The 14,127-nt window shown below is 35.4% G+C and overlaps 2 protein-coding genes across 6 annotated transcripts; both read right to left on the minus strand.

Moving 5' to 3' along the window:
* Positions 1-405: 405 nt before the first annotated feature.
* On the minus strand, positions 406-1,092 carry LOC121244246. Its single transcript, XM_041142263.1, has one exon. It carries the CDS (start codon positions 1,090-1,092, stop codon positions 406-408), a length of 687 nt encoding a protein of 228 aa, XP_040998197.1.
* A 4,129-nt stretch (positions 1,093-5,221) lies between these two features.
* LOC121245125 (L-Ala-D/L-amino acid epimerase) lies at positions 5,222-9,871 on the minus strand. 5 transcript variants are annotated; one of them, XR_005936542.1, is made up of 9 exons: positions 9,221-9,854; positions 8,158-8,268; positions 7,687-7,903; positions 7,182-7,515; positions 7,003-7,064; positions 6,821-6,893; positions 5,979-6,027; positions 5,593-5,854; positions 5,222-5,407 (listed from the first exon to the last, which is right to left on the minus strand). XR_005936542.1 is itself a non-coding variant. In XM_041143439.1 (8 exons), coding segments are annotated over exons 1-7 (1,353 nt in total). In that variant the 5' UTR covers positions 9,716-9,871; the 3' UTR covers positions 5,750-5,854; positions 5,979-6,026. The 5 variants fall into 5 exon arrangements, 3 of the variants coding, with proteins under 3 accessions (XP_040999373.1, XP_040999374.1, XP_040999375.1); XR_005936541.1 differs by having other exon boundaries at positions 5,593-6,027; positions 9,221-9,852; XM_041143439.1 differs by lacking the exon at positions 5,222-5,407 and having other exon boundaries at positions 5,750-5,854; positions 9,161-9,871.
* Positions 9,872-14,127: the final 4,256 nt, after the last annotated feature.

Here is a 14,127-nt window from a genome sequence, read left to right on the forward strand (position 1 = left end):
AGAATACAAAGAGGTTGATACATCAGAAATTATATTGGTAATAAATATATTACATGGGTTATTAAGCTTATTCACTCTAACCTGGGAAGTTTTGAAGTCAGCCACTTATGACTGGTCCTGGGATGCAACTAGAGGAAGTCTTCATGGTGTTGATTGATATGGATACTATGAAGAGCAGGCTGTTGCTTTTGCAGAAGTCCTATGGAAAGCTTAAATCAATTTTCTTATGGATGTGTCTATTTTGAAGGTTTTGGAGAAGATTTGTTGCAAATTGTTACATAAACAAGCAATTTTTTTTTTTTTTTTAAATCTCTAGCTCTGTGATGTGAAGTTTATAAAAAAGGAATTTTTGCTAAGAAAATGACACTAATTTCTGATCTTATTCCAAGAAGAAGAAAAAAAAACTCAAAGCTTATTTGTGATCACATCCCCAATATTACTGTATAACGCTACGTCATTGTTTCTTGTCGAAATCGACGGAACTTTAACCCCACCGGAAGCCAACTCGTTTTCACAGCTAGCAGCATCATCGCCGGCGATTTTCACGTCGTAATTTGCGGTCAAAGCATCCTCCCCTGACTCAGTTAGCGCACTTCGGAACGATCCCACCACAGCTTCGTACCAAAAGGAGCACTTCTTAATCGGTGCAGCATGGTTTTTCTCGAGCAAACCATCAATATAAACTTTGCTACCTATTGCATTGTTCAGACCCAATTCCAATGCAATTTTCGCAAGCTCCATGAAGTTGGATGCTGTTTTGGCTCGCAGATCAGACTGCAACGCATGCATGCAGCCGGCATAGCTTATTGTTTCCCTGCAGACGTCTGGAACAAAGTTCTTTGCTGCATTTGCTGGTAAAAAAGATTGAGAAAACACGAGGAGGGAAAGAGATAACATGAGTAATACTGCATGAACTTGGGAGACCATATTGGTGTTTTGTAATGGAGATTTTATTACAGGGAGTAAGGAGGGAGGGCTAGCTGCTGCTGCATAAACAAGCAATTGAAGGATAGATTCAGAGCTGACTATTGTTCTAAGCACTTGGAAAGGCAAGTTCTTTAAAGTGAAAGGAATTCTGGCAGTTGCATGCATTTTGAAAAACTCAAGGATCAAGAAACTCTTGAGGAAACCTTGTTGCAGATCTAAGCCAAGATTGACTTCATGCAGGAAGAAGAGAGACCAAGCAAAGCCTTTTCCAAACCTCCTACTGAGCCTTATATACAGGATGACTCTTGGTTGGTTAAACAGATATCTTTTTTATCAAAAGAAAAAAAATAAAATAAAAATAAAAAACATTCAAATGTGGAGCTAATATCTATTATTCAGATGGATTCTAACAGTAAAAATTAGTACTGAATGAGTCATACTCTTGCAAAATCTTGCTTCATTTCCATTTCCATAGCCCAAATTGGTAACTGCTAGTTCCCCTCAGAAATTGATTTGGATTGCTAAGATCCAGCCTCAATGAGAATAGAAGTAAATCCCAAAATGAGCTATAATGTGATCTATTCATGTTGCTGTAGTTATATTTATAGAGAAATGGTAGAAATTCAAGGGAAAAATATTGTAATGGCCAATGTAAATTGTCTGTTAGTCTCTGATAATCTTCACATAAACTGCTGACATCTGCCACAGGGTAAATCGTCATCTCTCAGACCCGATTGATTCTACCATAGAGGCCAACGCTTTGCGTTTGTAGATGAAATCCCCTGAGAAGGGTTATGTGACGCTCCAACTCCCACGTACAAAAACAAGGGAATCGTGACGTCAGGATGATGACAACACTGGTCACGGGATCGCATCCCAACGAAATGTGCTCAAGTGTGTGCAACATGCAAGAGTGCACAATAAAAATCGCAGCGGGTAATATAAATAAGTCATCTAAGTACTAGAAATTTAAATACAAATATTCAAAACAAATTACCTTTAAAGAGTTATACAGTCATTCCAAATATATTACAAAGGCAACACATAAATTGATAAAAACGAAACTCGATAAACAGGAGCAATCCCAGATCACTCCACCAATGGAGCCAAGCTAAGGTTCGTCATCCTCATCTGCATCAAAATCCGCGATACCATAAAATGGTACCACAGGTAAGTATAAACCAAACAACTTTCGAGATAAAAACATATTAATGCAACCAACATGCATTCATATGACAAAATACACTTAGCCATAAAATACCATTTTTTTCAAAAAAATAATTATTTCCAACACACGCCAAAATCTCATTTTGGCCCAAAAATATAGTCTGTCATTTTCCCAGAAAATGATTCACACAAAACAAACCAATTGTCCGACACTATAGGCGGGAATCGCAGGTGAGACTCTACCTCCGTCCCTGCTTACCACCATCCCTACCGCGTGCACCGTAGGTGGGAATCACAGGCGGGACACAACCACCATCACTGCTTACCACCATCCCTACCACGTGCACCGTAGGCGGGAATCGCAGGCGGAACTCTACCACCATCCCTGCTTACCACCATCCCTACAGTTCATTTTCCTTTTTCTCAAACCAGTCAATCTAGTCGTTTCAAACACACCCAAAAGTCATTTCTCACATGAAAACTCAGTTTTCAAATAAACACATGAACATGTATGCAATCATGCGAAAACTCAGTTTTCAGTTACAAACATGAACATGCGTGCAAATGCAGTAAATAAAACACGACACCAATATCCAACAACCAACAATGTCAACACAATCCAATCACAAACCAAACATACAATCAACTCCGTCCGCAATCCATCCGACCTCCGAACTCCTCGGACTCAGTCCGCCATAACCAATCAGTTCACAGTAATATGTGTTAGTGCAAAAATACATTTAAATCAAGAAAGTTCTTTGGAAAAATACTTACAGCGCTATAATATGATTTTCGAAGTATCACGGAGGTGCAAGAAGTGGTGACTCAGCAATGTAACAGTGTAAAATACACTGTGGCCGTGGGTCTCAAATACCCACTTTTGAATGGGGACAAACTAAGACTCGAAATTGATAGGGTAGGGCCTAGAGAGGTCGGTGAAGCCAATGGTGGTGCTGGTTTGCCGTGGGCGGCGGCGCAAAGAGTGGTTTTAAGGCCAAAAAGTCTGAAACGGAGATGAGCTTGGTTGTGCTTCACCGGTGACTGATCGGAGCCTAGGTTGGGTCCATTGGGTTGCCAAGAGGTCGGGGATGAAGTGGTGAAGAGATAGTGGCTGGAGGTGGCGCGACGGCGGCGCGTGAAGGAAGAGAAGGCCGCGGCTTCAAGTCGTGCATGGAGGAGAACGCCGGCGATGGAGGAGCTAAGATTTACTGGGAAGGGTCGCCGGCCGGTGGGGAGTTGGACGGAGGGGGCGGTGTCGGTCACCGGCGGCTCACGGCGGCGGCTGGGTGGAAGAGAATCCGGACGGAGAGAAAAAGAGAGAGAGTCGCGCGGGAGGGGAGGGGGGAAAGTTGGGGAGAAAAGAAAAAGAAAGAAAAGAAAAGGAGAAAAAGAAAAAAATGAAGGGAAAGAAATGAGGTCTAATCCTCACATCTTGGGTCACAGAAAATGATCCAACGAAAATGATTTTAAAACAGCAAATCAATTAAATTATATTAAACGTAATGATACAATGAAAATAAAATAATTAAATCCTACAATCAATTAAATTAAAAGAAGAACAATTTAAATGTACAACAGTAAATAAATATTAAGAAAACATAATAATTTAATTTTCACAATTTAAAGATCATAAAATAACCCATTTAAAATATCCGATAATTATAAAATAAGAGAATAAATTTTTGAATTATTAAAAATAATCTTTCAGTGAAAATACATTAAAATACGGTGTGTTACAGGTTAGAATCAGTATTTTGAATTTCGTACCGTACTGGCCAGTATGACCGAAATAGTTTATTTCAGTAGTGTAGCCGATACAGAGAAGAGTATAGTTTCGTATCGGTCAGAATTTTTGCCGTTTCGGCCTTTACTCTTTTTTTTTTCATTTCTTCAAACTGCAAGCTCATTTTTTGACTCCCCAATTCAGACCAAACTATTTATAATTTTTATAGATAATTTATTCATATATAGATTATTATTTTGAAATATAATTTATTTATATATAGACTATTTCGAAACGGTACTAATATTAAAATATTTTTTTTAATACCTCGACTAAAACGGTCACTAATACGGTATTCAAAACATTAATTAGAACGGCAGTTAGTCCCTCCATCCATTTCCCTAGGGGTCTTATACCCTTTGTGGGGAGGCCATGCCCCCCACCTTAGTGGCGTTCCCCTACTTGTGGGTAACTGCTGACACCATGAGTAAGGGAACCCTTCTTCCTGTCTTTTTTTTATTTGGTTAATTTATTTTAATGTTTACATTTATAATCTTACTTTATATTAAATAAATTTTTTAACTGTTTTCATGCTGACGTGACATTATGAAATAACATTTTATAAATTTATGATTACCTAATTGGTCATGACGTGACAGACAGTCCACGTGTCCATGATTTGAAAATGGAAGGAGGGACCAATTTGATACGTGGGTATTACAACAATTGCAAGACTTTCTACTCGAGGATTAGTTTGTAATTCGGGCAAACCACGGGATAGATATGGTAATTTTACTTCACACGAACTCTTCCCAAAATAACTGTGCTTAGCTACATTGATCGTTTTATACTATAAGAGCAATGCTACGTACAGTTCTTAAATAGAGACTATATTATAAGTTTAATTAATTCTATTTTTAATTTTATTTTAAATTATAATAATATCCTTATCAAAATGATACTTTTTTCTATTTAATGAAAGGCTTGCACATGCAATCTCCATTTGGAGACTGCAAATAAAATTTATCTATACTATAACTTTCAAACAAGTTAATTGCCATAAACAAAAGGTCATTAACTCTCTCTCTCTCTCTCTCTCTCTCTCATACAGTCGGTTCTGGGGCCAATAACCTCACCTTCTATCCCATACTTACTGGGAACTTGATGGAGAAATCTACTCAATCCAGAGGTGTTGGGTTGCTGGAAAATGATAGATCTGGGAAAACTAGGGTCATCAAAGGTTTGCTATTTCCTACTATCTCCATGGTGACCAACAAACAGAGGAATAGCATTCACCCAAATTCAATGTGAAATCTAGGCAAAGAGATTAATTGGTTCATTCAACTTTTACAGTAGAGATATATATATCAATATTAAAACATAAAAAGAAAAATACATGAAATCTGAAATGTAAGGAGATATTCATAACTCATTTATGATCATTTACATGGATATCTCATATGATGATGCAGTCTTTCAGTTAGCAAGTACAAAACTTGTCTGATAATGCTGGAAACAATTTCTTTCCGAATTCCAATGATAACAAAAACAACTATTCACACAAGGTGAAGTGATTTGCTAAAATGAAAACTACTTCGTTTGGTTATTAAACTCATCTCAACTCATCTCAATTCATCATTACAACTTTTTCAAATTCCAATACAAAATATGATAAACAATTCAACTTTTTCAAATCTCAAAATAATAATAATATTAAAAAATAATATTGTAACAATATTTTATCATCTCAACTCAACTCAGTTCAACATCCAAACGCAGCAAATCTACTCTCACTGATTGTTTGGTCCCGACAATTTTTTTTTTAAATTTTTTTTTAACTTAGTGATTAAGGAAGTGTTTTTTAATGATATTGTGAATTTAAAAAAAATGTTTAAGGATATTAAAAAAATGAATGAAAAAAATTCAAAAAATAAAAAAACTTTTGCTCTTATTGGGACCCATCTCGTGGTACACCCTCAGCGGGTGTAGCACACTGCTCAAATGAAAATTATTTCAATCTTTTATCATACGTCTCACCTGAAAACACAATAATTTAAGCAGAGATCAGTCCTGCCTTGTTTCTCATTTATCAGAAAGCATCTTATCAAATGGAGATCTGCCAGGTTTTTGGGGGCATGGTTCAAAAACAACAGAAACTTACAAGCTCCACTCATAGTTCCAGAGGTAAGGAAGCAACGAAAGTTGTAGTTCTGCAGATAAGTAGGTATAGTTAGCATATAAATACTGAAATTAGTAACTATAACATGTTGAATTAGCTCTCAGTTTGATAAACTACAGGATAAAAAACCAATGTATTAAATTATTGGGCGATATTTTAAGTTCTCATCTCAATTTTGGAATCAAATGCTTCCATCATTATTGTTTCTCTTTTCTTTTTCCACCCTCTAATTGCCAACTGTTTTTGGTCAGGTCACTTTTAAACTGATTGGTGCAGTGTTGTGATTTGAAGCTTTAAAAGTTCCAAAGAAATACTAGTAGTACTGTCACAGCATTGATATCGTACTGTTTGTGAATATTTATGTGGTAAAAGAATCAAAGTGATAAGGCATTGCAGTAGAGTTTGATCTGAGGATAGGCACATGAGTATTCACAAAAAATGACTGAAGCAGATGCTTGACTCATATGACAATGCTGGGGATCACAAGAACAAAAAGTTCATCGAGCAATTATTTCTAGATAATGATGGCTGTCGCCTATGAATTTTATCATAAATTTAAGTTTCCAATTGTTTGCCCTTTTTATAAAGCTCAGGTCTAAACAGCTTGTTCACAAGCAATGAAATGAATAAACAATATTTTGAGTCACCCTTCAAGAAGTAATTCAATACACAAAGACAATTGCATGGTAAATGACAAAACTAGTCTCATGATCACCAATAACGTGCAGCACTCACTGTCCTTCAGAACATTTATAAGATGTGCTTGTCCATCGCAATTAGATTGAAAAAAAAAAAAGCTGTTAGATGGTTTAATAATGGCATACCAAGCAATATTGTCCCAATGAAGAAAACCACCATGGCCTCGAGCATTCGTGAACTTGTAAACAGCACCCGAGACTAGCAAAGAAATGATTGTAAAAGAAAAAAATAGCCAAATTTTATAATTAAAAAAATACAGCAAGCAAACATATAAACATTATGAAGTGTTGAGTTGTGCTGAAATTACCCTCGTAACCCTCAAGAACTGGATCCTCGGATAGCAAAAGGGGTGTGTCTAGGTCAACAAACCTGTTACAGCAAATTACTACTTAGATCTCAAAACACCAGTATAGATGATAACTCAAATGCGTGTAAATAAACATTTGTAGGAATGTTTCCTGACAAAAAATTATTTATGATACTTACTTGAAACACCCAAGGCCAGCAGCAAGATGGCCAGCAAAGCCCATGGCCAGTCTAGTCTCAACCATACCACCAATCATCAGATGCAATCCTGATGCTCTTGCAATCTCAATAATCTCAAGGGCCCCCACTACCCCAACTTTGGCAAGTTTAATGTTAACGACATCTGCAAGATTTCCTCGGACTATTTTCTTGACATCAACTAAGCTCCGACAGCTTTCATCAGCGGCAACAGATACTCCATATTTGTTTTTAGCAATACGATTAACATGACCGAGACCCTCCCAATCATCTCTATGAACAGGTTGTTCAAAAAGAACAGGAGTGACCCCCATTTCTGCAGGAAAAGTAATTGTTTTAATAATAGTTCAGTGGCCAAAGAAGCCTGAATATTTTAATCATAAATTTGAGAAAAGTACAAAATAAGTTCTTTATTTGGGCTGACCATGCACATGCTAGCATACAGGATGGTAACTCGAGTTTTTTGCAAGCTATATACATTATATACCATGTAATTTTTCAAGAACTTCAATTGCTTCTGTTGGTTTGTATCCCTCATTAGCATCCAAGATAAACAAACATTCAGGATGTGCACCACGTATGGCCTGAAGAACTTCTATATCTGCTTTCAGATTCTTTCCTACCTTAAGCTTCAAAGTATTGAATCCTTGATTGTAATACTTTGCAGCCAATTCTGCAGCTTCAGCTGGAGAAACAATTGGAATCTGCAGGTATAAAATGGCTTAAAGACTTAGTTGATCACAAAAGTATTACTTGCTAAATTGGTCCAGTATTAAATTATAGTCACATAAATTTCTTAATTACTCCAGCAGTAATGAACCGCAAACTTCCAAGTGGAAGGCTTCTCCCAGAAGAGAGTTGCAAGAGAGAAGAAAACAATAATATCCAATGCAGTGACTAATAACCAAAAGAGCAGACTATCTTTACACAGCCACAATCACTAAGATTGGAACCTAACTGTTATATCAGTTGTTATGGTGTTTGAAACTCCCCCAAATAGTCTCCACAGAGGCACGCCTATGCTAGTAGCAACTGCATCTATCACTGCCATTTCAACTCCTGCCCTAACCTTCAGTTGCAAGAAGACACTTGATAAGATATTAAAATACTTCATAAATTTGCAAAGTTGACACTGCAAAAACTCTGAACAAAAGTATAAACATATAGAAATCATCACTGGATGTGCAATAGCAAACACACAGATGATTGTGTCCTTTTACCCAATGATTAATCATCAATGATAACAAGGCATAAATTCTCAACATAAATGACTAAGATTCTGTCGTGGTACATTTCAATTACCTTTTCAACAAGTATTACATTTTAATTTTCATGCTTCGATTCACTTTCAGTGGCATCTAATTGAATTCGGACACAGAAATTATGTGAAGTATTGATAAAGTGTAATTCATGAAGTATGCGCCAAACAATTACCATCATCTGCTGCCCAATTTTGGACATTTGAATAAACCCAGAATGTGATACCTAAAATGATAGTGTCACTTGAACTTATTCGATCCACCAAGCAGAACGGAAGATTGGCATAGAGAAGGTATGCATTCAGCATCGAATAACCCTCCATTTAGTTGCTAAGAAACAACTTAAAATAAGTGAAAGATAGGTTTCAAAGTTTTCGTTTCTTTTCTTTTGGAACCTGAAATTTTGTGTTTAAAAAAAATCAAGTTGACCGAGAAAAGTTCTTGTACTAGACCCAATTGAAGGCTTTAAGTTTTCTGATTTGAATTTTTCTCAGAAATTTTTTATAAAAGTAGTTTTCTCAGAAAGTAAGCACAACATAAATGTAATCGTCCAAATCAAAATAACCGACCATCAGTAAATTCAACTCTAAACATCCAAAAACCAACCAATCACTAAAACCCCCCAAATACTGTAATTTCTTACACAAAGTGATCAACCAAAGTAACCACCAACTCTTTCTAAAAGGGAAAAAAAGTACTGACGAACTCAACCAACAGAAGATCAAAAACTCCAGAAAGAGCTAAGTTTTCAATTTTTCTCACTGAAGCAAACTCATGTCCTGGAAGAATCCCATCAATCTCCGCCAACAACAATCCCATCGTCATTGCCGGACTCCGCTTTAGAAATTCACATGCCTCCGCCGCCTTTGACATAGCCGTACTCTGATCCTCTACCGTCACAAAAGGCAAAATTGGAGCCTCACCCCACCCCACACACCCATTTCTCAGCTCAATTCTAATTGCCACATTCTCAACCCTCTCAAGCCTCGACGATGAAATCGTAAAAGGCGCAATCAAAGGGACATTCAGTGGTCTATTCTCTGCTCTCTGCACATCAACTGTGAATGTCTCCATCAAATTCTTGAGCCCGAAGCTAGTCGTTATCGCAATAGGCGTTGTGGCCGCCATTTTTTTGGTGGGAGTAGATGAAAACTGGGAAAAGGGATGAGATTTTGGAGGGGTTTCAGTGGGATGCAGGGGAGAACAGAGGATCGGAGCGCGCGGTAGTGAAAACAAAGAGAGCCCAGTTGACAACATTGGTCTCTGTCACCCGTTGGCTCCAGGTGGGAAACTGGTAGATGGGGTTGAAAGTGATTGGGGAGCTTCGATAGCTTTTGATTGGAAGGTAGAAGGAAATGCGAAGAGCCGCCATGTTATCCGCTTTGTGGTTAACAAAGTGTTTGAAACAGAGCGAGAAAACTATTAATTAAAAAAATAGAGTTATTAGGTGTGGAAGAATTTTTTAAACGGAGATGTCAATAATGCAGCAGAGTTTGTCTTGACATATTCTATTTTACATTTTGGATGCATCTGTGTTATCGTCTTGCGCTGCTTTGCACAACTTAACCAATCACGAGAAGAGCCACATTACTGTACGAGGACAACTCTTCACCAATCACGGGTGGAGATCTGTAAATTTCAAGTTCTGCTCAAGATGTATTCTGTCATGCCACAAATTTTATCTTTGAAGTTTGATATCATTAGCTTTTTTATAAATTAGGTTTTATAAATAGAAAAATTTAATTGTAAGCGATTCTGCTGCACATTAATACGTGCACTCATTCAATATGATTGGTCAGAAAGTAAATTTTATTAAAAACAGTATTAATTTAAATTTAAAATATAAAAGTAATAATATTAATATACAGATTGGTACGTAAATTTACTTGTATATAATAAAACTGTTTATAAATAGATTACTCTTTCAAATTTTTGAGGGGCAATCTTTCAAGTTTCTCAAAATATTTAGGTTTTCTTTTTCGTATTCATTGGAAAACATCTTGCCCCATCAATTTTTTTTCAAAGCTTTGGAAGTTATTTGGAATAAAATAATTTCAAATTCACAAAATGATGTAGTTTTATATAATAAATTAAATTATAAAATTATTTTTATTATAAAGTAGATCTAATATATACATGAATAATGTCAATTTATGAGTTAATTTTTGTGAAATTTTTTTTTGGTGGTATCAGTTTTCTTATTTATATCACACCATATGAATTTATTAATATGTCCAATGATATTTGTTCATATTATGTTAAGTTATCATTTATTTGTAGAAGCTTAATTTGAAAAAAAAAACAGTTCTGCTACATGTGATCATTATTGTCTTCCCTAACACACGTCATAGATATTATTTGCGACACATACTGCGAAAAGTCCCTAAGCAGCTTAGTGTCCATAGTCAATACAAATGTGGGTTGCAAAGTAAGTTGATATCTTGTGTATATGACTCCCTTAATATTGAGGACTTTAATAACTTTTGGGAGGTCCTAATTACCACATTCAATTTGCATGAAAATACATGATTGCAAACTTTATATGCGGAGCGAGAGTTTTTGGTGCTAGTATATTTGAAAAACTCTTTTTGGGCCAAAATGAGTACAACTCAGTGTAGTGAGAGCATGAACGCCTTCTATGATGGCTATGTGCATGTTACGACAAATCTAACAGAATTTGTTGACCAGTTAGACAATACACTAAAGAAAAAGACTAAATATGATAACCAAGCAGATTTTCATTTATTTAACTTTACAATTCCTTACATTTCACACTTGGCACTTGAGAGGAAATTTCAATTTCAAGAGTTGTACACAAAAGCTAAATTTAAGAAGGTTCAACAAGAGATAATGGGAATGATATATTGTCATTATCATCTCTAGAAATAGGATGAAGAAATCTCAACTTACCATGTAGATGACGATATTACTGCTGAAAATTTTATCAAAGAACTACTTATATTGTCTATTTTAACAAAGCTGAGTGTTAGGCGAAATATGTCTACGGATTTTTTGAGATGCGATGGATAATGTGTAGACAAATTCTTGCTATTTTCAGCAAGATGAGTCTGTAGGTTGTCGAAAAGTACATACTGAACCAGTGGAGAAAGTACATAAAATGCAGATATATTGTTATTCCAAGTAGTTATGACATTGTTGATTAGAGGCAGAAACTCTCAGATATAAATGTCTATCGAATATTTGTTATAAGGTGATAACATATGCAGCATCATGCGATGGGTATATTGAGGATATGATCTCGAAGTTGTATGCGATTAATGAGGTATACCGCATCTTGAAGCCCCATCCCATAGTTTCCAATGTTGGAGTAAGTATTGTGAATGCAACCTCAAAAAGAAGTTCTAAAAAAATTACTAAGTCTCCATGTTGGCAGAGGCAAGGACCTGACCCCATCTAAGAGGAGCGTATCGAGGATGAATGATCATGTGAAGGAAATAAAAATCAAAGCTAAAAAATGCAGTAATAAGGGAAAAAGTATACCAGTGAGTGCATCATGCAATTTATGTTAATTATTACCTCTCTATCATCCTTGAATATTTGCTAGTATACTATATTTGCACTTATTTTATGAGCTAAATATTTTTTAGAATTGTTAACCGCGTGGATTGGACATCGAACTTTTGGTAACAAGTGAAAACCAATTCAGCCAACCAATTATGGGACGCAAGAAAGTGTACAATTACCACATTGAAGTTTTCATTGTATTTTTATGGTTTTTATGTGAATCTAACTTATTTTTATATTACATTCACAATTGCAACTAAGGATGGATGAAACATAGCCGAAGATGGCGGATGGAACGTAACCGGACTACTTTTTGAAGCTTTGTGTATTGCCATTATTGGAGTATGTTGAGCATGACTGGAAGTTGATTTGGAATGTTGTGTATTGGTAGTTTGGAATGTTGCATGTTGGCGATTTAAAATGTTGTGTATTGCTTGGGATGATATGTTGTGTATTTGTGGTTTGTGATATTGTGTATTGATGGGAATGATATATTGCGTATGGGCGGTTTGGAACATTTATTTCTTTAGATTGTTGTATATTACATTTACAAGCAATTTATTTTTCTTTACTTTTATCATTCAATCAAGTCTATTATGTGTTATACAAGTGTTACCCAATCAGATTTATTAGGTGTTATGCACTCATTCCCATTATATGACTTGCATGCAATATGAGGGTGGCACATGTCTTGATTATAACTGTTCACATACAAGTATAATAATATTTATTGCAACAAGACTGAAGAACATTAAAGCTAAATAAAGTCTCAAGTACATAACATTCCATTTACAAACGCTAAGTCCCTAACACCAATGATGGTGATTGGTTAGAACAGAGTAAGGAAAATTCTATTAATTAAAAAATAGAGTTATTAAAGGTGTAGATGAATTATTTAATGAAGATGTCAACAATTTAGCAAAGTTTGTCTTATCATATTCCATTTTGTTTTTTGGATGCATATGTGTTGTTGTCTTCTGCTATTTTGTATAACCTAAATTTCCTACTCGAGATGTGTCCTGTCATGGCATAGATTTCATACTCGAAGTTCCATATCATTAGCTCTTTTTGTAAAATGGGTTAAGTAGATTACTCTTCTAGATTTCTGAGTACAATCTTTCAAGTTTTTGAAAAAAATTAAGTTTTCTCTTTTTGTATTTATTGAAAAACATCTTGTCCCATCAGTGTTTTTTTAAAAAGTTTTGCAAGTTATTTGCAATAAAAGAATTTCAAACTCACAAAGCGATGTAGTTTAATATTATAAAATAAATTATAAAATTATTTTTATTGTAAGGTAAATCTAATTTATACATGAATTGAGTCAATTTATGAGTTCATTTTTGTAAAATTTTTTGTGGTTATATCAGTTTTCTTATTTATATCACACCATATTAATTCATCAATCTATTCAATGTTATTTGTTCAAATTATGTGTTAAGTTATCACTTATTTGTAGAAGTTTAAGTTGATAATAAAAACAATTATGCTACATGCGATCGTCATTGTCTTCTCTAACACATGTCACAGATATTAATTGTAACACATACCGTGAAAAGTTCCTGAGTAGCTTAGTGTCCATAGTCAATATAAATGTGGGCTACAAAGTAAGTTGCTATGTTGTGTCTATGACTCCCTTAGTGTCGAGGAGTTTAAGAACTCTTGGGAGGCCTTAATTACCACGTTCAACTTGCATGAAAATGCATTATTGCAAAATTTATACGCAGAGCGAGAGTTTTGGGTGCCAGTATATTTGAAAAATTCTTTTTAGGCCAGAATGAATACAACTCAGCATAGTGAGAGCACAAACATTTTCTTCAACGACTATGTGCATGCTACGACAAACCTAACAGAGTTTGTTGATCCGTTCGACAATGCACTAAAGAAAAAGATTGAAAATGAAAACTAAGCAAATTTTCATTCATTTAATTTCACAATTCCTTACATTTCACACTCGGCCCTTAAGAGGAAGTTTTAAGAGTTGTACACAAACACTAAATTTAGGAAGGTTCAACAAGAGATAAGGGGAACGATATATTGTCATTGTCATCTCTAGAAACAGGATGGAGTAATCTCACCTTACCATGTAGATGACGATATTACTGCTGAATATATCATTAAAGAGGTTACTTATATTGTCTACTTTA

Source organism: Juglans microcarpa x Juglans regia, chromosome 8S (assembly GCF_004785595.1).
Source record: "Juglans microcarpa x Juglans regia isolate MS1-56 chromosome 8S, Jm3101_v1.0, whole genome shotgun sequence".
NCBI classification, from domain to species: Eukaryota; Viridiplantae; Streptophyta; class Magnoliopsida; order Fagales; family Juglandaceae; genus Juglans; species Juglans microcarpa x Juglans regia.

Bases quoted from the DNA above. Each gene is read 5' to 3' on its own strand.
- LOC121244246 (XM_041142263.1), bottom strand. From the start codon at position 1,092: ATGCATGCAACTGCCAGAATTCCTTTCACTTTAAAGAACTTGCCTTTC.
- LOC121245125 (XM_041143439.1), bottom strand. From the start codon at position 9,715: ATGTTGTCAACTGGGCTCTCTTTGTTTTCACTACCGCGCGCTCCGATC. The intron at 8,269-9,160 runs GTCAGTACTTTT...TTGCAACTGAAG, and splicing joins ATCTTCTGTTGGTTGAGTTC to GTTAGGGCAGGAGTTGAAAT. The intron at 6,894-7,002 runs GTAATTTCAGCA...TTTCTTTGCTAG, and splicing joins AGTTCTTGAGGGTTACGAGG to TCTCGGGTGCTGTTTACAAG.